The sequence below is a fragment of the Carassius carassius genome, chromosome 9 (genome assembly GCF_963082965.1).
Source record: "Carassius carassius chromosome 9, fCarCar2.1, whole genome shotgun sequence".
NCBI classification, from domain to species: Eukaryota; Metazoa; Chordata; class Actinopteri; order Cypriniformes; family Cyprinidae; genus Carassius; species Carassius carassius.
Window position 1 is genome coordinate 24,026,262 of NC_081763.1, and position 23,663 is coordinate 24,049,924.

The window sequence follows — 23,663 nt, forward strand, 5'->3', positions numbered from 1 at the left end:
TATGATTTTTGACGGGCAGCGTCCTCCATTGTTTTAAATAAGAAACCCTAAGCGTCAATATGCCGACGCAAAAGGTTGATCGTCATGATTAAATTATAATATTGCCATTCTTGTATATATGTTGGGGTGTGATTTTTCAATGTACACAGTCACAACAGTTCTATCCGTCTGTCTGTCTGTCTATCTATCAGTTTTTGCATACTACATTAACGTTAGTTCAGTACGCATATTCGGACGGAAGATACTTGTCACATGAACAGGAAGTAGAAGGAGAAAAGCAAAGGGAAAGACCATGTTGATTATAAAAAGGGTTATGCATGTTATATTTTATAGCAGATTTACGCATTTAGCGCATTTGGACCACAGGAATAACATTATAAGGACATATACTCTTCTTTTAAATTCAACCGTCATCGTGTTTTTACATTTATGTTGTGTATTACTACGAAACTCTCAATAGAGCCCTCCCCCGCGCTCCGCACACATGGTACGGTCCTTCTCTCGCTCGCGGCGGTGGTTGGCGCCGGCTGCTGTGCACATGGCCGAGTGATTCAAATCTCTGGATTCATGCAGTGAAATTTACCAGCTTCTTTTCACACGCCCAGACTGACAGGAATCGATCTCTAAATGCGAGACACGGATAATATGGAGGCCGAAATGGAGTATGACGACGGAGAAGAAGAGCCTTCATTCAGTGATCCGGAGGATTTCGTGGATGACATCAGTGATCAGGGTAAGAGAGGCCTGCGCTTTAGCCCGCCTGCTAACGAGATACGAGTCACACAATAAGCTTTAAAACTCAATATATCAGTCCGATAGTAACACAAACACCATTCGGATTCCTTGTTTAGTAACATATAATGCCACGTAACTGCTCAGGTTTAGATTAAACACTTTTTATTCCAGTTAACGCTTCCGTATTTCAGTTCAGCCTGCGCGCGAGCAGGACAAAAGCTTTAGGGAAACAGACGCGCGCGCAACATTGTGTCAGCAGCTTTTTGTGCTCTTGAATTCAGACAGTCAAGTGCTGTAGCATCTGTTTGTCCATGCCATGTTTAAGATGCTAATTTGTCTTTTTATTGGACGGTGTCTCCGTGTGCAGAGCTGCTGGGGGATGTTCTCAGAGATAAACCTCAGGAGGCTGATGGCATCGACTCGGTCGTGGTGGTTGATAATGTCCCTCAGGTCGGACCAGAACGTCTGGAGAAACTCAAGAACGTCATCCAGAAGATCTTCTCCAAGTTTGGCAAAATCACCAATGACTTCTATCCATTCGCAGATGGAAAGACCAAGGGGTAACTTTTGGTTTGCTTGGAAGTCGGGATGCATAGTCGTTAATGCATTGACCTATTATTAAAAAGCTTATGAATATTAGAAATGGACGCATTGATAACAGTGCTTTTGGAACCTATTATATATGTTAATACTGACCAATACGATCCTTAATATGGAAAAAACATGATAGAATAATGTTATGCTTTTAGTTTTAATGAATGTGCTTTGTCTTCACAGGTACATTTTCCTGGAGTACTCTGCACCAAGTCATGCTCATGAAGCTGTGAAGAACGCTGATGGCTACAAGCTGGACAAGCAGCACACTTTCCGTGTCAACCTGTTCACAGACTTTGACAAGTATGTTATCTTAAATTATGCTGTTGTTTGACAGCATATGTGAATAATGGATTACGTCTGAAATAGAGGTCGACTGATAAGCAGTTGTTGGTTGCTGATGCCAATATGTTTGAGAACAGGCTGGCTGATATAGATTATATCATATCAGCATAGTAAATAACACGTTCTGCAATTAAAATGTAGAAAAATAGAAGTCTCATTTTACTAGGCAAAGAGAAGAAAAATAGTTGATGTGGAAATTAAATTATGCTAAATCTCTCCTAGGTACATGTCAATCAGTGATGAGTGGGAATCTCCTGAGAAGCAGCCCTTTAAAGATTTTGTGAGTAGTTACTCTTCAAAACTGTTCTGATTGTGTGTAATCCAACCCTGCGATACGGTAACATGCTTTTAAGTTTGTGTATTGGTTTGAAAGTTGGTCTTTTGGTTTCAGGGGAATCTGCGTCACTGGATGGAGGATCCTGACTGTCGTGATCAGTACAGTGTAATCTATGACTCTGGTGAAAGAACAGGCATATTTGCTAATGATGTCAAGGAACCTATTGAAGTAGAGGAGAGAGCGGTGCGTTCACCCATTCATCTTTTAAAATATGATAACCACGTGGCCATGCGTACTGTATTCAGTATTTTTTTTCATGTAGCGCTGGACCGAGACATACGTGCGCTGGTCTCCAAAAGGCACCTATCTGGCCACATTCCATCAGAGAGGCATTGCTCTGTGGGGCGGTGAGAAGTTCAAGCAGATCCAGAGGTTCAGTCATCAGGGGGTTCAGCTCATTGATTTCTCACCCTGTGAGAGGTAAAAAAATATATTTTTTAGTCTGTTTATTTATAAACCCACATTTATTAAGGAGTTGATGAGATTAAAAGAAAACCTAAATTATGTTTTATGCAGAATGTTTACTCCATTTATAAAAGAAGAAAAAGACTTTGTTTATATTAAACTAGCACATGGAAGGAGATTAATATTTTGTAGTAATTTTTTTTTTTTTTCATTTTAATAAAAAAAAAATATATAAATGTGTTTGTATATAATTCTTTTTTTTAGTTTTAGTGGTTTTAGTAACTCAAGTTAAAAAAAATTATTGTATTTGTTAAAGTTTATTTTATTTAAAGTAATGATTTTTTGGTTTTTCGTTAGCCATAATAACCCTGGTTGTCAGTCGATTGTGACCGTATCATAATTACCAAATAACAGCAGATCAATCATTCATTCACTACTTCACATATTTTAAAGAGATCTTTAAACAAGGAGAATCTTTTTCAGTGTATCATTGTGTATTACATTGTACAGTCCGATGCATTTTTTTTTTTTTTTTTTTTTTTTTGCTATTACACGTTTTTAATGTAACTTGTTTTTGCAGGTATGTGGTAACATTCAGCCCTCTTATGGACACTAAAGATGACCCACAGGCCATCATCATCTGGGATGTTCTCACAGGACAGAAGAAAAGAGGCTTTCACTGTGAAAGCTCTGCCCATTGGCCAATTTTCAAGTAAGTGTGGTCTGAGTTGATTTTTTGGGCACATGTTGCCAGTTAGGGCTGTCGTGGTTAAGAAATGTCCCCTGCGGTTATTATGGGTGGCTCAATAGCGCGATATGCGACGGTATTACCGCTGTTGTTGTTTTTTTTACATACCTACTTTATCCTGATTTTGCTTCATACAAAGCTCTATCGTTGAGTTATGTAGCATATATTGTAGCTTTTTTTTAACTGACAGAGAGACACGTTTTTGTTTATTGTTAAATGCCAAACAGCAACAAGAACATGCGTTTTCCAAAAAAATGTTTTTTTAAGGAAATCAAAGAGTTCTAACACGTATTACACATGTATTTGCGCGTGACTTTGGACAGCAGCGGAAATCTAGACTGATTATAACGTCACCACTGGCCCACCAGGACAGTGCATTCGCGTTGGAGTCGATGCACTCCTCATGCAGATAGCGTGTGTGAGCTCGTTATCTGCTCACGCTCTCTTGGGTATGGGCACTGACGCGGAGGTTGTCCGTGACTTCAGCAGGTATGCCTGTTACTTTCACGGCTGTATTTTACAGATTTCGCAAAGGCTTCAGCTACTCCTAACTGTCGGCCGGTCTCAGCTGTTCTTTTTGATGTTGCTCCGCGACCTGATGCTTGAGGGAGCAGCTGCGCTGGATGACGGGACACTCTAAAACGCTTACCGTGAAAAATACTTAACATGGCTTAATGTACTAAGACAGTGATATTTACAGACCAAACTCACTAAAAATCTATCTACAAAAAAATTAGATGAGCCCTGAATATGAATGCAACTCGTTTAATAACACGATAAGCCTTTTCCTCCCATAGAAAACCGTTATAAGAAAACACTTAATGTGGCTTAATGTACTAAGACAGTGATTTTTAAAAACCAAACTCACTAAACATTATACTAATAAAGTATACGATGTACAAAAAAAAAAAACCTGTGAGCCCTGAATATGAATGCAAGTCGTTAGTGCTGGGCGGTTTGACCAAAAGTTTATATACCGTTTTTGTTTTCAAAATTATGCCGTATATGACGGGTTTTTTTTCATGCATAATCAGGTGTATAATGCATTTTCTGCTGGTTGATATTCCAAGACGTGCTTGCGGCTAAGGTGCTGGAGCAAATTGCTCGTGTTGCCGCCTTTGGCGACAATTTTAGCCTGACAGCACTTGCATAAAATGGATATTATCTTTGCATAAAAGATGCAGTGCATATGCAGTCCGCAGCACGGACTCATTGTGCTTTCACACAGGACGTGTTTGCAGTCCGCTACTGATCCGCGTCTGTTTAGTCCACTAACACAACATTTGATCATTGTTTTGATTTTTATCATGTTAAAATATATATATATTTTTTCAGCATCGTAAGTCTTTTATAACGGAACAGTAACGATCTTTCATATAGACATTTAGTTTAAACTCAATAAAAATAAACAACGCATTATTCATGCATTTTACTTCTAGGTTTGTGTAATAAGCTGCTCAAGCAAGCGGCAAAACATTTAAACACAATAGTTAGCCTACTTATCTTGTTAAAATATTTAAAATGAAAACACCACAGACAGATACAGTCTCTTGTATTTTGCATTTAAATCTTTATCACAAGCAATCCCACGGGTCTTAATGAACTTTGTTTTTCTGCTTCCATAAAAGTGAACATATATATTGTTTTCCTTGTTTATCTAAAAGTGCTCTTTTTCTTGTTTTAAACCTAGCCAAAAACCCATGTAACTGCGTTTCCATGTCAATCCATGTTAATTTTTCCCGCGAACAATGCGATTTTCACTTTTAATTCAGAGCCTGCAGCACAGCAAAAATAGACTCAGTACGCTGCAGAGCACCGCTCCTTGACACCTTGTGCAGCTGGAATCCATTAATACCTTTTAATCTTTTTACTGTCTATGGTTAATACGCACTGCAGACGGACTGTGTGAAACAGGCGTTATAACTTAACACCAGAGCACTGCTGTGTTTACCCTCACCACGCCTCGCAGTCGCTGCTTAGAATTGTAAAGGGTCTGTCTGAAACAGTGTCTCACGGCCGCGGCGCAGCATAACGTTCGCACCGAACGCTGAGTAAATAAATACACCGGTATGGCGGTATATTCAAAATTAACATTGTAACGAAAATATACACCGGTTTTCGGTATGAAGCATTTTAGAATGTCCCGATGACCTCAAATTAGATGTATTGCCGCGTCACAGGAACCTTTTTGCAGCACATTTTGCATATCGGCTCATCTATATTCGCTGGCTCGCCCTTTTCATTGGGTTGAAAGCCAAATTGTTCCCAAACTGGCGACGTGACATTAGATTTTGGGACAAGATTGAGCGCCTCCCATCGTTTCAGCCGGCCTATTCAAAACAAACGGTGCACCATAAAGCTACAACGGCTCGCGAGAAAATTACAGTCGTAACCATATTGTATGATTAATTTATTTAACATTGAATGCACAGTGACAAATTGAAAAAACAAGAAGGCCACAGCCTCATAAAAAAAAAAAAAAAAAAACTGAACACTGCGGTTGCCGCGGTTTCTGCGGTTGCTATCTTTCCTCTGCGGTTTGCTTGTCAATAGCGCGGTATTACAATATTGCTGTTATCGCGACAGCCCTATTGCCAGTTTGATTACAGTCATACTATAACATATTATGTTTAATATAAGTATGTAATCTAAATCTTGTTCTGTTCAGGTGGAGTCCAGACGGGAAGTTCTTTGCCCGAATGACTCAGGACACACTGAGCATCTATGAGACACCAGTAAGTGTCCTGTGATCCAGATAAAAGGTTTGAGAATTTGAGAGTTCAGTTGTTTAATTAACAAATCAAATTGTCTCCTTTTCTAGTCAATGGGTCTTTTGGACAAGAAGAGTTTGAAGATAAATGGAATTAAGTGAGTAGAATAAAACAGTTAACAACATAAATACACTGCTGTTCAAAATCCTTGGATGTTTTTTTTAAAGAAATTTCCAAGGCTGCATTTATTTGATCGAAAAACACAGTTAAAGCAATAATATTATGAAACAATTAGTAGATTTTTAACAGTTGTCTTTTTTAATATATTTTGAAATGTAATTTATTCCTGTGATGTCATAGCGGAATTTTCAGCATCATTACTCCAGTCTTCAGTGTCACTTGATCCTTCAGAAATCATTCTAAGTACTAATCCCATTTTTAGGACATATTTTAATGTAAAATGAATTTTGTTTACAGAGACTTCTCTTGGTCACCTGGTGATAATATCATTGCGTTCTGGGTTCCTGAGGATAAGGACATCCCAGCAAGAGTAACACTCATGCAGCTTCCATCCAGGAACGAGATCAGAGTGCGCAACCTGTTTAATGTTGTGGACTGCAAACTTCACTGGCAGAAAAACGGAGACTATCTCTGTGTGAAGGTGGACAGGACACCCAAAGGAACACAGGTATGAGAGCTGCTTTGAAACTGTGCTTTGACAATACATTCAAATGTTTCCTTTTCATGGATTTGCTAAAAAGGATTTTTTACCATAGGGCGTTGTCACTAACTTTGAGATCTTCAGAATGAGAGAGAAGCAGGTACCTGTGGATGTGGTGGAGATGAAAGGTAAAGTAAGAAGGAACTTAAGACATTATCTTGTCATTTCTCATTTCTTAGGGTCTTAAATACCTTCTTTTGTTTCTGATTTCTCTGCCTGTCTTATAGAGGGCATCATTGCCTTTGCCTGGGAACCAAATGGCAGCAAATTTGCTGTGCTCCATGGTGAATCTCCCAGAATCAATGTATCATTCTACCATGTGAAGAACAATGGCAAAATTGACTTAATAAGTAAGTGTTCACATTGTGAATGTATTCCTCTTTACAGATGTTTTGTATGCATGTCCGTGATCTAAAAGTTTACCTAAATGTATTGTTTCAGAAATGTTTGACAAGCAACAGGCAAATAGCATCTTCTGGAGTCCACAGGGGCAGTTTTTGGTGTTGGCTGGGTTGAGGAGGTCTGTACTCATTAAGTATGCTGTGTTTGTTAGTACTTTCTTTTAGAGTGTTCATTCTTATGACTTTCTGTGTTTCATCCTGCAGCATGAATGGAGCTCTTGCTTTTGTGGACACGTCGGACTGCACCATTATGAACATCGCAGAGCATTACATGGCCTCAGACGTAGAATGGGACCCCACTGGACGATATGTTGTGACATCTGTCTCCTGGTGGAGTCACAAGGTGATTTATCTAATTCTATTGGAAATAATATATATTAGTGTTGAAAAACGTGGTAATGAATATTTAAAAGTGGGATTATACCAGCAATTCCCACTAGCATTTTAAGCTTATTCTTAAACACCTCTGATTGTGTTCACACACTCAACAGATATATCAGTGATCGCCTACAATGATTAATACCAGTATAATTATTCAGGGTTTCCATGGGTCTTAAAAAAAAGTCTTAAGTTTAGTTTTATCAAATTTAAGGCCTTAAAAAGTCTTAATTATGATTTGAAGAGGTCTTAAATTTGAGACGGAAAGACCAGAATTGCGATATGGCTAAGGCTACCTTCATACTGCAGGCTGAAACGACCCAATTCCGATTTTTTTTTTGCCCCTATGCGACCTGTATCTGATCTTTTCATGACAGTCTGAACGACACAGATCCGATCTTTTCAAATGCGACCCAGGCCACTTGGGTATGTGGTCCTAAATCCGATACGTATCCAATCTTTTGAAATGCGACCTCCGTCTGAACGGCCAGGTCACATGTATCCGACCCGTACGTCATTGATACGCTACAAACTTCATAATTCTGCGTTGAAGTAGGCCGGAATGAGAAGATAAACAACAACCATGGCAGACGATGCTGCTTAAATAACTTTAATATTGCTCAATGAGCTTCGCTGTTGACTACACTGTTGACATCCATGTTTAGCTACTTCTGCAAACAACGAGTGACGTCGTTGGCCGTTGAGTACTCTTCTGCGCATGCGGATCACTTCTGGGTCATTTCACGTTCACACAGGAGATCACAAAAGGTCGCATTTAATTGGAAATGTGAACGGCCTTGCAAAAAAATCAAATTTTTTCAAAAAATCGGAATTGAGCTTTAAGCCCTGCAGTGTGAACATAGCCTTTTGAAGTTTAATTTTCACATTTAGGCTAAGGTTATGATGGTGTGTGCTGCATTGTGTTCTGCTGTTACCGGGGAAACAGTTATATTCTACCAGACTCTCCACCTGCTGGCAGAGAATAAATGAGCATTTTCAATAAAACTGTTGTTTTGTTTAGAGTTCAGACCAATGCGAAAATCGACCCATGTTTTTACCCTGTACACGCAGAGATTTAAATGTGAACTGGTGGATCGATAAGAAGACAATGCATTATCAAAATCTAAAAAGTACAGTGGTGTGCGACATGTGCATTCTTTTACTGCATGAATCAGTCATTTAAAATGCATTTAGAATTATCACATAGTTCAAGATATGGGGCAGAAAATTTATATAATTAGGGGCCAAGCACCGAAGGTGCGTGGGCACCTATTGTATCCGTTAGGATTCTTTAGGGGCCAAGCGCCGAAGGTGCACAGGCACCTATTGTAATCGTTGGCGTTATTATTATTAGGGGCCAAGCACCGAAGGTGCGTAGGCACCTATTGTAATCGTTGGCGTTATTATTCTGCTTCTTCTTCTTCCGCCGCGAGTCTATGGCAGCCCATAGAACCGATTGCGGGAAAGTTGTATAATTTGGCACACTGATAGAGGACAGTCCCAACATTAACTATAGCAAATTTGAAGCCTCTAACTCCTACTCTCTAGCGCCACCACTTGTCCAAACATTCAATGTTTGTATGCTAATAACTTTTGAACCGTAAGCCAGAAATTTTTTTTCCTCTGAATCCTTGGCTCATGCCAAGTCGAATGAACCCAAAAATTCAAAAAAAGCAAGGTTTAGTTTTTTTTTGCTATTTTCAATTTTTTGAAAAACCTACTTTTTCGAACTCGTCCTAGACGGTTAGTTCGATCTTCACGAAAATTGGCTCATATCATCTTCAGACCATGCTGGCAAAAAGTTATGGAATTCAAGTTGATTCGTCCAACCGTTGTCGAATGACACGTGAACAAATTTGACAAAAAAGCACGCAAAAATGCATGTGAGGCTATATCTCGGAAACGGTTTGGTATATTAAGACCAAACTTGGTGTGTGTTATAACAATCATGACCTGAGCCTACCTGCAGTGTTTCGACGAAGTGCCTCCTAGTGGTCAGGAGATATGAAAAATGCATATTTTTGCTTATAACTTCCGAATGGTTCGACCAAAAATCACAAAACTGGTCTCTTTAGATTCGGTGGGTCATGTCCAGTCGAATGATATCCAATTTTCCTGTGTCAGCCATTTTAGGCGTCGGCCATTTTGAATTACGCTTTAAAATGCTGTATTTTTTGAACGCATTACCGTATCGTTACGAAAATAATTACAAAAATGTTCGGCTCCATGCCCTGAAGGTACTCAAAAAGTTTGGTGGAGGCGCCACCTTGTGGTCAAAAGTTATAATGAAATATCTAAAAAATGCTAATAACTTTTGAGTAAATTAGACAATTGAAATGAAAATGGTCTCCCCGTATTCTTTGGGTCATGCCGAGAACAAAGATACCAATTATGCCAAAATTGGCCATACTTCCTGTCCGCAATTTTGATTAATGCTGAAAACCTACTTTTCGAACTCCTCCTAGACCGTAAGTCCGATTTTCACCAAATTTGACTCTGATCATCTTCAGACCAAGCTGGCCAAAAGTTATGGTTTTCGTGTCGATATACGAAAATGTTCTCATTTAACGCATCAACGAATTTGCTAGAAGAGTGCCAAAATGCATTTGAGGCTGTATCTCTGCAATGCTTTGACATATTTGCACCAAACTTTGTATGTGTCATCCACACCTCACACTGACCATGTCACATAAATTTGGTAACAGCGCCACCTATTGGTCAAGAATAATAAACCATTCATTAACCATGAATAATTACACTTTTAAAAATGCTAATAACTTTTTAATGCATTAGCCTATTGTAATGAAACTGGTCTCAAAATATTCCCTGGCTTATGCCGACAACATAGATACCAAATCTGTTACATAGATACCAAACTTCCGGTCCGCCATTTTGATTTATGTTGAAAAGCTTCTTTTTCGAACTCCTCATCAACCGTAGGTCCGATTTTCACCAAATTTGAATCAAATGATCTTCAGACTGTGCTGACAACATCTTATGGATTTTGTGTCTATAGACGAAACCGTTTTTGCATACCACAGCGACGAAATTGAGGCATCATGCCAAAATGACACTTTAGGCTGTATCTCTGCAATGCTTTGGCATATTGATACCAAACTTTGTGTGTGTCATTGACAAGTCACACAGAGTGCACCAAATTGATTTGATAAACAGCGCCACCTATTGGTCAAACTTGATAAGCCAAGAAATCATACTACTAGAGATTGTATTTGTTTTTTTAGCCATTTCAATTACAATCATCCTAAAATTGGTTTAATTGGTCTTTGTTGCACTTCATGTGATGCTCCTTGCCATGCTTAGCTACTCAACTTTCCGCTGGAGTGCTTGGCCCCGTAATTGCTGCTTGCAGCTATATTTCTGCTTCTTCTTCTTCTTCCGCCGCAAGTCTATGGCAGCCCATAGAACCGATTGCGGGAAAGTTGTATAATTTGGCACACTGATAGAGGACAGTCCCACCATTAACTATAGCAAATTTGAAGTCTCTAACTCCAACTCTATAGCGCCACCACTTGTCCAAACTTTCAATGTTTCTATGGTAATAACTTTTGAACCGTAAGCCAGAAAATGGAAATTCTTTTTTCCTCTTAATACTTGGCTCATGCCAAGTTGAATGAACCCCAAAATTCAAGAATCGCAAGGTTTAGTTTTTTCGCTATTTTAAATTTTCCGAAAAACCTACTTTTTCAAACTCCTCCTAGACGGTTTGTCCGATTTTCACGAAAGTTGGCTCAGATCATCTTCAGACCATGCTGGCAAAAAGTTATGGAATTCAAGTTGATTCGTCCAACCGTTCTCGAAGGACACGTGTAAAAATATGACAAAGCACGCAAAAATTACAAGTGAGGCTGTATCTCAGCAACGGTTTGGCATATTGAGACCAAACTTGGTGTGTGTTATAATACGCATGACCTGAGACTACCAGCAGTTTCAACACAGCGCCACCTAGTGGTCAGGAGATATGAAAAATGCATATTCTGGCTTATAACTTCTGAATGGTTTGGCCAAAAATCACAAAACGGACCTCTTTAGATTCAGTGAGTCATGTCGAGTCGAATGATATAAAATTTTCCCATGTCGGCCATTTTGGGCGTCGACCATTTTGAATTGTTTTAAAATGCTGTATTTTTTTGAACGCAGCATCGTATCGTTACGAAAATAATTACAAAAATATTCGGCTCCATGCCCTGAAGGTACTCAAAAAGTTTGGTGGCAGCGCCACCTTGTGGCCAATAGTTATAATGAAATATCACATAAATGCTAATAACTAATAATAATGCTAATAAAATTAAAGTGGTCTCCCAATATTCTGTGGGTCATGCCGAGAGCATTGATTCCAATTAGGCTAAAATTGTCCATACTTCCTGTCCGCCATTTTGATTAATGTTGAAAACCTACTTTTTCAAACTCCTCCTAGTCCGTTAGTCCGATTTTCACCAAATTTGACGTGAATCATCTTCAGACCATGCTGGCAAAAAGTTATGGATTTCGTGTCGATATACGAAACTGTTCTCATTTAGCGCATCAACGAATTTGCTGGAAGGGTGCCAAAATGCATTTGAGGCTGTATCTCTGCAATGCTTTGACATATTTGCACCAAACTTTGTATGTGTCATCGTGACCTCACACTGACCATGCCACATAAATTTGGTAACAGCGCCACCTATTGGTCAAGAGTAATAAACCATTCAGTAATAGGGCTGGGATAAACGATTATTTTTTAAACGATTAATCTAGCGATTATTTTTTCGATGCATCGATTAATCTAACGATTAATTTTTCCCAGGCCGATTCTATTTTGATTTTTCCCCATTAATTGACTACTAACAATTTATACATGTTGATTTACATATCTGAATGAAAAAAACATGAATTCCTTAACATTGCAATATATGTTTATTGCTCTTAAAATTACAAAATAAAAGACTAAGAATGCATTACTTTGCACTTGTATAGAGATAGCATTCAATAAAACCTAGAAGCCTTGAAAACACATAGCTTACTGAAACAAGCTTACTGAACACATAGGGCCTAGCTTACTGAAAAAAAGTTCTTCTTTCAGATGAAAATAACAACAACTTGATGTCTAGCATTCAATAAAAAAGTTCACCCAAAATACTTGTTTAGAGCAATTGAAAGAATACAGTAACCAATGTAAACTTTACGCTAATACAGAGAGTGCTTTTCCAAAAAAAAAAAAAAAATTAACAGTGGGAGCCAGCAGCCTGTCATGGAGGAAAAAAATCTCTGAATGCTCCACGTGAAACTTTGGCGTTCCGCCCTTTTTCTATCGTGTCTAATGATTTTGGTTAATATTCACGAGGGGAGGGGGTGGGGGAAGAGAGAGAGAGAGCGCTCGTGTAGTTTGAAGACTGTGAGTGAAACTGCGCATGAAACTTTGGTGTTTCGCCCTTTTTCTATCGTGTTTAATGATTTTGATTAATATGCACAAGGGAGAGAGAGAGCAAGAAGCGCTCGTGTTGTTTGAAGACTGTGAGTGCGCGCGCAGCCGGGGCTCTCTCTCGTACGCGCTCCGTCACTGTCACTCGCCGATCAAATAAGGCTTTGACAGCTGCCAAAAAAAAATATCAATGCAGAAAAACCCCTGGATTGGTTATATAACGTTGGACAGAATGTTGATCCGGCCATCGCGTATATTCAGCGCACATAAGGTAAACGTTTTGCAAACGTTTTTTAGAGAAATAAAAACAGGTCGACGAATCGATGCGCATATTTTGCGTCAATGTATTTTTTGCGTCGACGTCATCGATGACCTCGACGCGTTGTCCCAGCCCTAACCATGAATAATTACACTTTTAAAAATGCTAATAACTTTTTATTGTATTAGCCTGTTTGAATGAAACTGGGCTCAAAATATTCCCTGGCTTATGCCGATAACATAAATACCAAATATGCCAGTGTATGCTGAACTTCCGGTCCGCCATTTTTATTTATGTTGAAAACCTACTTTTTCGAACTCCTCATCAACCGTAGGTCCGATTTTCACCAAATTCGAATCAGATGATCTTCAGACTATGCTGACACAAAGTTATGGATTTTGTGTTGATAGACAAAATCGTTTTCACATACCACCGCGACGAAAGTGAGGCATCATGCCAAAATGACACTTCAGGCTGTATCTCTGCAATGCTTTGGCATATTGACATCAAACGTTTTGTGTGTTATTGTCATCTCACACAGAACACACCAAAATGATTTGATTACAGCGCCACCTGTTGGTCAAAAGTGATAGGCCTTTTAATCTTATTACTAGTGGTTGTCTTTATGATTTTTCAGCCATTTCAATTACAATCATCCTAAAATTGTTGTAGTTGCTCATTGTTGAATTTGGTGTGATGCTCCATGCTATGCTTAGCTCTTCAATTTGCCGGTGGAGTGCTTGGCCCCGAAATTGCTGCTTGCAGCTATATTTTCATATAGTTATTATCACATGAAGAGTGCAGTTTTTTTTTTCTCTAAAATTCAGCATAGTTACAAATGTGATTTTGATTTTATACAACAGTTCAGTAAACAAGGAGTTAATATTAAGAGACTTATGTTTTAGACACTGTATTTCCTGTTTTTGCTCTATTTCTTCAACAAAAATCATTCCAAACACAGCCAAAGCGCTGTTTTGCGTCTCTGAACAACAGAACAGTGTTTTTTTTCTGAATGAATCGCCCATGTAAATGATTCAGTTCAAACACAATGACTCACTTAACAGTGACTTGCTGCCAGTATTTGCCGCTTCTGTGTTTCCTCTGCATTGCAAAGATCAGTTTTGTTGATATTGGTTTAGCAAAAGTTTTATAAAGTTTAGCATTTTATAAAACATGTTGTCTTTGTGAAAACTTGTATCTGAACTGTAAATTATACTTTTTACAGTTAATTTACGGTTTAATATGGTACTATAGACATTGCCCAACCCCGTTCCTATGGTATTCATTTTATTTGTGCAGGTCTTAAATTTTAGCTTAAAAATCCTGCAGAAACCCTGTTATTGGAATTAGCAGTATTGGATTTCATTCAGAAAATATCATAAAAGTGTTTATTATTCTTTTATTTGTACTGAAAATGCATATCAGATATGCATATCAAATTTAATTTGTTTTAAAATTTAGGTGGACAATGCCTTTTGGCTGTGGACATTCCAGGGTCGTCTGCTGCAGAAGAACAACAAAGAGCGTTTCTGCCAGCTGCTGTGGAGGCCCCGTCCACCCGCTCTCCTGACTGCAGACCAAATAAAGGTGAGGAGGGGTCAGATGCAGGCTTTCTCTCATTACTCGTCAAGCAGAGTGAACTCTAATCCCACTGTACTTTTTGAAACCCACAGCTCATCAAGAAGGACTTAAAGAAATACTCCAAGATCTTTGAACAGAAAGATCGTCTCAGTCAATCCAAGGCATCAAAGGTATGAATTTGATGTTTTTTTTTCTTCCTAGGATACACACAGTATTCATATGTGTATCAAATGTCTGTGCTCAAATTTAAAAGAGCGCTTTGTGCTTTGCAGGAACTAGTGGACAAGAGACGTTCCATGATGGAGGACTATCACAAATACCGTGAGAGAGCCATGGACATGTACAATGAGCAGAGACCTCTCCGCCTCGAACTCAGAGGAGGTAACTAATGCAGAGAGCAGCTCTGTTCAGCAATGACTTTTATTGACCATCAGTGACATCTCTCAGGCTGCTTTGCAAAGCACAGTTTCAATGCCTTTCTCTAGAATAGACCTGTTGTATTAATCTTGTGTTATCAGTTTGCAATTAATTGATCCAACCAGGATTTTGGACATAACTGCAATGTTTAATCTTTGAGTTATGTAATCCCTTTGCCGGTTCAAATGAAGAACTTTTATGCTCCAAATACTATAAATCAACCGGAGGGCCTTATTAAAACTTCTAAGGGGGCCTTGAGATGTTTTCTAGATCTGTAAATTAATGCCCTGGTGTTTTATAAAACAATGGGCAGTTTTATACATTATATGAATATACATTTTTATAACTATACCAAGATTTAAAATATTGTATTCGGCAGAAATTGTGAAGAAAATTAATGGTAAAAGTCAATATCTGTGATTGTTAACCGTTCACATATTGTTGTGGATAATGGGTTGAGGACCACTGCTATTACATTTACATTTACATTTAGCTGACACTTTTATCCAAAGCGACTTACAATTGCTATATATGTCAATGTCAATGTCACCTTTATTTATATAGCGCTTTAAACAAAATACATTGCGTCAAAGCAACTGAACAACATTCATTAGGAAAACAGTTTCAATAATGCAAAAATGATAGTTAAAGGCAGTTCATCATTGGATTCAGTTATGTCATCTCTGTTCAGTTAAATAGTGTCTGTGCATTTATTTGCAATCAAGTCAACGATATCGCTGTAGATGAAGTGTCCCCAACTAAGCAAGCCAGAGGCGACAGCGGCAAGGAACCGAAACTCCATCGTCGACAGAATGGAGAAAAAAACCTTGGGAGAAACCGGGCTCAGTTGGGGGGCCAGTTCTCCTCTGACCAGACGAAACCAGTAGTTCAATTCCAGGCTGCAGCAAAGTCAGATTGTGCAGAAGAATCATCTGTTTCCTGTGGTCTTGTCCTGGTGCTCCTCTGAGACAAGGTCTTTACAGGGGATCTGTATCTGGGGCTCTAGTTGTCCTGGTCTCCGCTGTCTTTCAGGGATGTAGAGGTCCTTTCTAGGTGCTGATCCAGCATCTGGTCTGGATACGTACTGGATCCAGGTGACTGCAGTGACCCTCTGATCTGGACACAGACTGGATCTGGTGGCCACGGTGACCTCGGAACAAGAGAGAAACAGACAAATATTAGCGTAGATGCCATTCTTCTAATGATGTAGCAAGTACATAGGTTGTTATGGGAAGTGTTTCCGGTTCCGGTTTACCTAATTAATGCAGCCTAAAAATCCTTTAACGGATTTGGATAATAAAAGCATATTAGTATGTTATGTGTATGCCAGGTTAAAGAGATGGGTCTTTAATCTAGATTTAAACTGCAAGAGTGTGTCTGCCTCCCGAACAATGTTAGGTAGGTTATTCCAGAGTTTGGGCGCCAAATAGGAAAAGGATCTGCCGCCTGCAGTTGATTTTTGATATTCTAGGTATGATCAAATTGCCTGAGTTTTGAGAACGTAGCGGACGTAGAGGATTATAATGTAAAAGGAACTCATTCAAATACTGAGGTGCTAAACCATTCAGGGCTTTATAAGTAATAAGCAATATTTTAAAATCTATGCGATGCTTGATAGGGAGCCAGTGCAGTGTTGACAGGACCGGGCTAATATGGTCATACTTCCTGGTTCTAGTAAGAACTCTTGCTGCTGCATTTTGGACTAGCTGTAGTTTTACTAAGCGTGCAGAACAACCACCCAATAAAGCATTACAATAATCTAACCTTGAGGTCATAAATGCATGGATTAACATTTCTGCATTTGACATTGAGAGCATAGGCCGTAATTTAGATATATTTTTGAGATGGAAAAATGCAGTTTTACAAATGCTAGAAACGTGGCTTTCTAAGGAAAGATTGCGATCAAGTAGCACACCTAGGTTCCTAACTGATGACGAAGAATTGACAGAGCAACCATCAAGTCTTAGACAGTGTTCTAGGTTATTACAAGCAGAGTTTTTAGGTCCTATAATTAACACCTCTGTTTTTTCAGAATTTAGCAGTAAGAAATTACTCGTCATCCAGTTTTTTATATCGACTATGCAATCCATTAGTTTTTCAAATTGGTGTGTTTCACCGGGCTGCGAAGAAATATAGAGCTGAGTATCATCAGCATAACAGTGAAAGCTAACACCATGTTTCCTGATGATATCTCCCAAGGGTAACATATAAAGCGTGAAGAGTAGCGGCCCTAGTACTGAGCCTTGAGGTACTCCATACTGCACTTGTGATCGATAGGATACATCTTCATTCACTGCTACGAACTGATGGCGGTCATATAAGTACGATTTAAACCATGCTAATGCACTTCCACTGATGCCAACAAAGTATTCAAGTCTATGCAAAAGAATGTTGTGGTCAATTGTGTCAAACGCAGCACTAAGATCCAATAAAACTAATAGAGAGATACACCCACGATCAGATGATAAGAGCAGATCATTTGTAACTCTAAGAAGAGCAGTCTCAGTACTATGATACGGTCTAAATCCTGACTGGAAATCCTCACATATACCATTTTTCTCTAAGAAGGAATATAATTGTGTGGATAACACCTTTTCTAGTATCTTGGACAGAAAAGGGAGATTCGAGATTGGTCTATAATTAACTAGTTCTTTGGGGTCAAGTTGTGGTTTTTTGATGAGAGGCTTAATAACAGCCAGTTTGAAGGTTTTGGGGACATGTCCTAATGACAATGAGGAATTAATAATAGTCAGAAGAGGATCTATGACTTCTGGAAGCACCTCTTTCAGGAGCTTAGATGGTATAGGGTCTAACATACATGTTGTTGGTTTAGATGATTTAACAAGTTTATACAATTCTTCCTCTCCTATGGTAGAGAATGAGTGGAACTGTTCCTCAGGGGGTCTATAGTGCACTGTCTGATGTGATACTGTATGTCAGAGGTTGCACACCTCTGGAGCAGCTAGGGGTTAAGTGTCTTGCTCAGGGACACATTGGTGTCTCACAGTGGATTCGAACCCGGGTCTCTCACACCAAAGGCATGTCTTATCCACTGCACCAACACCACCCATGCTATAAATTCATATAAATGTAAGAATTTAAACCAGCAAGATGTCTCTCTCTGGTGCAGCAGTGTGTTTTTAGCCAGTGATTGCTAAATGCTAACTGTTGAACCATTGGACCTAATTATCGGTCATATGTAGGGCCTTTTTTCAGTAGGTTTAAAAGGATATGTTTGAATTATTGGTTCTGCAAACAAAAAAAGGTAATCAACATTTGTGTGAAATTCAGTTGCAGCAGCTAAAAAATTTACATGCATTTAACTTTTTGAAAAGTTTCACTTGTGGCAACGTTTTAATTGTAAACTAAATAAAAATGGAAATGGAACAGCCAGATTACTTTTTGACATGGTAAATCTGGATTTGAAAAAAAAGAAATGGCAGTGAAATGTACTAATTTCAGAAATGTAAAAAAAAAAAAAAATCTGTTGCCTCATTAAATCTTTGACAACCACAGCTGCACATTCCCATCAGCAGTGACTAAATATAAATGTGGCCTAACCAAATGGTACATGGCTACAGACAGTGTAACAGTTTGTAACCAAAGCTATTCAGCCATTCAGTCTGGTTGACAAACGTTTTGGGCTGTTTTATCTTGCCTCTTGTTTTAGTATTCATTTTTATACTTTATTCATGGCATTCCATATGTGTTATTGATTTATTATACAGTTATGACTTTTAATTATCAGCAAAAATGTAATGATTGTGACAGCCCAACACTAGAGATTGAGTATAAGACTATTTTAGTAATCACTGTATTTGCTGATCTTTTCTAGGAGTGGACACTGATGAGCTGGAAAGCAATATCGATGACTGGGAGGAAGAGACCATTGAGTTTTTCATCAATGAAGAAATTATTCCCATTGGAGATCTGTAATTCCAACAGCAGGTGCTGTGTGTGTAGCAATATGACTCTGATATGCTATTTGAAATACCTTGGTGCAGTCATAATAATTTTATTTTTTCCTTATTTTCAGTATCCCGTTTTTAGTGGAGGAGTGTGGACTATCATTGGAGAAAAAAAATTGAGGCATCCCCTAGAAGAGTTTTCCTTGTTATCATCAGTCAAGTGCCTCTTAATACTGGTCACTGCGGAAGGAGAATTTTGTGCCACTGTTGACTGCTGCTTTTTAACAAAATCATCCAGCTCTGGGAGAATCCACCCTGCCAACATCATTCAGGCCTGCTCTTGGTGGATCTGATCATTAGGCGTTCCTTTTCTTGCCTTTGATTGATCTACCTCATCATAAGGGTCTTACCATGGCACAATATGCCACAAACTGTTTTTCCATCATCTCACAGAAGGAAAACATTTTGTTTCCTAAGATTTTCCAAAAGGCGAACTTGTACTCTAGTGTGCAAAAATGGCACTACAGTGGTCTGTATCCTCCTCCATTCAGATTACCTGATATTAAATGCACAGCAAGGGAATAAAGATGAACTGAAATTCAAGCGTTTGTTGGTTTTCTCTCTTGTTAAACTTAAGGCAAAAGAACATGATGCATATGATTGCAAATATTATTTGGACATGAATAATATAAAGTTTTTGTATTGTAAAATTGAGGGATTTTGGGAAAGTCCAAAGTAAATCTAGATGGATGTTAAATATGAAGTATTATGCGACATTAAGGTTGTCTTTAAACCTTTGTGCTTGACATTTTTTTATGGATTCCTTCTATTGGTCCTCTTGATCACATTTATTGTCAATTACATTTAAATGTATTTAGCATTTTTATTGTTTAATTCATTCTTTTATAATCTGATTATGCAATTTTAATCCCTGATTAATTGAAGAACATAATAGATGAATTGTTAAAGAAATTACAAAACTTTACGAAAATCTGATTGCAATGTTTTAATGTATTTAATATTTTTGTCTAACGATACATGTCTACACTTTTTTTTTTCACTAAAAAGCATCACTAAAGCGTTTTCATATATATATATATATATATATATATATATATATATATATATATCTTTAAAGAAGTCTTGTTAAAGAATGTCACCTTACATCTTGATTTTTTGATGTCTTGTTTAATTTTTATTATTTCTTTTTTGGTCTTTAGATCATTTTAAGTAATGTTTTGTCCCCATTGAAAGATGGATGAGCCCCCATAGTGTGTCCTGTTCCCATATTTTAAAACCACTGGTCTTTTGGCTAAAAGAGAATTACATTCTTTCACTTTTTAATTTAAATGGTCCCATGAGCTTCATTTAATGTTATAACTAACTTGTTGCGTATGTTAATAACAGAACATGTCATGATGCTGCCATTTTTCTAAATGATACTCGTAATACTTTATATATATACTCTGACAAAACCCATCACTGTACGCTTCAGTAGCAGAAGCCTGCGTGCACTTGGGAATCTCGCGATATCTGCGTGGAGCAGTAAAGCGCTGCTGTGTCAACACCCCGCACACATCCCTCCTCATCTGACGCCGTCTGTCCGCCGAGAAACCCAGACTCCTGCGATGAGGAGGTGAGACTATGGTCGTTACAGCCATGTTTAGACACACTACAGTGTCATTTCGATCATATCATACTAAACACAGCAGTCTTTTAACTCCGTCAGCTCGAATTTTACAGACGAGCCTTGAAATCACAGGCATGAGTAACGTTAGCTTGATGACTTCCCGTGGAACAAAAAGTGGTTAGGCGCGTGTTTGCACTTGCTCTAGATTTGACTTCATATCTTCATTTTGTCAATGAAAACCAATCGACACACCATCACCCGGTTTAACCGAAATCGGCTACATAGTAGAGTATGCATAGATGAATGGCTTTGTCAGAGATGATGTGAAAGAGCTGCATTGTGTCAAGCTGAATGTGACGGGTCGCTTTTGCCTTTAAAATGAGCGTGGTAAATGTGTAGCTGCTTAGTTTATTTTGAGTTTTCGGAATTATAATTGACCCGAATTTAAATATATAAATAATCATAAATCGTTTTTTATTTTTTTATTTTTGCAATTATTACGCCACGCTACTACGCACGCATATTTTGTTTGTAGCCAACATAACTGTGTTGTGCTGTGACGTTATTTAATTCAGTCACGAAATGAGCCAATAGCTGTATATTCTGTCCCTGCGCTTTCTACAAGTATTATAATGATATCAGTATTTCATGTCTGTGTATTATTTGGTAAGCAGCCTGTAAACCCTTTCTGGGTGATATGAGACTCCAGAATAACCCTCGTCAGGGGTTGCATTGCATTACTTACTAAATAAATCAGTTTGAACTAAAACATCTGGTAGCACACTGTATTAACTTCCATTAATAAATAATTAATAAACATTACATAATGCTTAATTGATCATTAGTTTATTACAAAGCTAGACATATGAGATAATGTGCTTGTTAATGTTAAATAATGAACTTAAATAAAAAATATGTTAATCATTATGTAATGTTTATTATTTGTAAACTGAAATACAAGTTATTACAAATCTTATTTATTGATTACTTTTTCATGTTTTTGCAGTACCCAATCTAAAGAAACTATTTATTATTTGTAGATGTTTCTAAACGTTTACTAATCATTTAGTACATATTAAGACACTTATCCTCAGTCATGTCAATGGTCAAAAGTGTCCTAAATGACCTGAACTCACAATCTTCACTAATCATTTATTAATCATTTGTTCATGTTTTTACAGTACCCAAGCTATAGTATAAACTATTCATCATATTTTAAATGTTTATAAACGTTTACTATTAAGCATTTAGTACTTTTATGGACACTGGACTTTTTGTTATTGATATAATGTCTGTGTAAAAGATAGTTAAGATAAGCCGAAAGTTTGCGAAAGACGCAACAACAACAAATCATTTGAATTTGGGTGCAAAACATGTTTTTAATTGCCTTAACACTCAGTATACTATATCATTAAATAGACAATGTTTCTTGATTCATACATCAACAGCAGAGAACAAATACATTTGTAAGAAAATACATATTAATTTATCAAATCAGTGTAACATAAACAGTTTGAACCATGTCCCTTTATATATAATATATTCAAGTTTATTTGTATAGCGCTTTTTACAATACAAATCGTTACAAAGCAACTTTACAGAAAATTATGTTTCTACAATATTTAGTAGTAGCTAGTAGTTTGTGCACGTTTGACAGGATTTTAGAAAAATAAATAAATAATAATAATAATACAAGACGTAGTCAGCTAGACGATGAACTATCAATATTATTAATTAATAGTTATTATATGATGCAGTCACACATGTAGCAATAATTGTTAGTTCTGTTTGTTGATTCAAGGTTAGCATCATCTGAGGTCCTCTGAGAGTCAGCATCATCTCTTCTCAGGTGTTCTGGATCCAGACTGGAGCTTGTGTAAATCCTAGTTACATCCCGTGGCAAAACATAGAAACAAAATAGAGACATCATTAGCATAGCTGCTGATTCAACAAAGTAAAATTAGTTTAACCCAAGCTAAAGAATAAAAATGCACATTTGATCAGATGCAACTACACTCACAATTTAAAAGATACATTATTCGTATGCTTGGAGAAAGAGATGTGTTTTTAATCTAGATTTAAACAGAGAGAGTGTGTCTGAACCCCGAACATTATCAGGAAGGCTATTCCAGAGTTTGGGAGCCAAATGTGAGAAAGCTCTACCTCCTTTAGTGGACTTTGCTATCCTAGGAACTACCAAAAGTCCAGCATTTTGTGACCTTAGGGTGCGTGATGGGTTGTAGCGTGTTATAAGGCTAGTTAGGTACACAGGAGCTAAACAATTTAGGGCCTTATAGGTAAGTAATGATAATCTGTAACTGATACGGAACTTAATAGGTAGCCAGTGCAGAGACTGTAAAATTGGGGTAATATGATCATATTTTCTTGACCTCGTAAGGACTCTAGCTGCTGCATTTTGGACGACCTGTAGCTTGTTTATTGACGAAGCAGGACAACCACCTAGAAGTGCATTACAATAGTCCAGTCTAGAGGTCATGAATGCATGAACTAGCTTTTCTGCATCAGAAACAGATAACATGTTTCGTAGCTTGGCAATGTTTCTAAGATGGAAGAATGCAGTTTTTGTAACATTGGAAATATGATTTTCAAAAGACAAATTGCTGTCTAATATAACACCCAGATTTCTGACTGTAGAGGAAGTAACAGTACATCCGTCTAGTTGCAGATTGTAATCTACAAGATTCTGTGTGGTGTTTTTTGGTCCAATAATTAATATCTCTGTCTTATCTGAATTTAATTGGAGAAAATTATTTGTCATCCAATCTTTTACATTTTTAACACACTCTGTTAGCTTAGATAATTGGGAAGTTTCATCTGGTCTCGTTGAGATATATAGCTGGGTATCATCAGCATAACAGTGGAAGCTATATTTGACCTTTCAATCACGATTAACCATTAACAAAGAAATGTAAATGCTGTGTCATATAAAGAGAATATGAAATGTCACTTTTTATTGCATAAAGAGAACCACAATATTGCCAAACATTGAAGCAAACAGGTTTGGCACACTCTTGACTTCCCTATTCTGATTTGTTTTTCTCTACTTCAGACTA

The 23,663-nt window shown here is 37.8% G+C and overlaps 1 protein-coding gene across 1 annotated transcript; it reads left to right on the top strand.

Moving 5' to 3' along the window:
* Window positions 1–486: 486 nt before the first annotated feature.
* On the top strand, window positions 487–19,562 carry LOC132149370 (eukaryotic translation initiation factor 3 subunit B). Its single transcript, XM_059558547.1, has 18 exons — window positions 487–733; window positions 1,103–1,295; window positions 1,513–1,632; window positions 1,897–1,954; window positions 2,066–2,194; window positions 2,274–2,431; window positions 2,997–3,128; window positions 5,833–5,899; window positions 5,986–6,032; window positions 6,353–6,563; window positions 6,652–6,724; window positions 6,824–6,946; window positions 7,038–7,116; window positions 7,202–7,340; window positions 14,515–14,640; window positions 14,727–14,804; window positions 14,907–15,015; window positions 18,887–19,562. Exons 1-18 carry the CDS (start codon window positions 628–630, stop codon window positions 18,985–18,987), a joined length of 2,049 nt encoding a protein of 682 aa, XP_059414530.1. The 5' UTR covers window positions 487–627; the 3' UTR covers window positions 18,988–19,562.
* The last annotated feature ends 4,101 nt before the right edge of the window (window positions 19,563–23,663 follow it).

Excerpts from the sequence above, each read along its gene's own strand:
- LOC132149370 (XM_059558547.1), top strand. The coding sequence starts at position 628 with ATGCGAGACACGGATAATATGGAGGCCGAAATGGAGTATGACGACGGA. Across the intron at positions 1,296-1,512 it reads GCAGATGGAAAGACCAAGGG|GTACATTTTCCTGGAGTACT; the intron begins GTAACTTTTGGT and ends TTGTCTTCACAG. Across the intron at positions 7,341-14,514 it reads TCTCCTGGTGGAGTCACAAG|GTGGACAATGCCTTTTGGCT; the intron begins GTGATTTATCTA and ends TTTAAAATTTAG.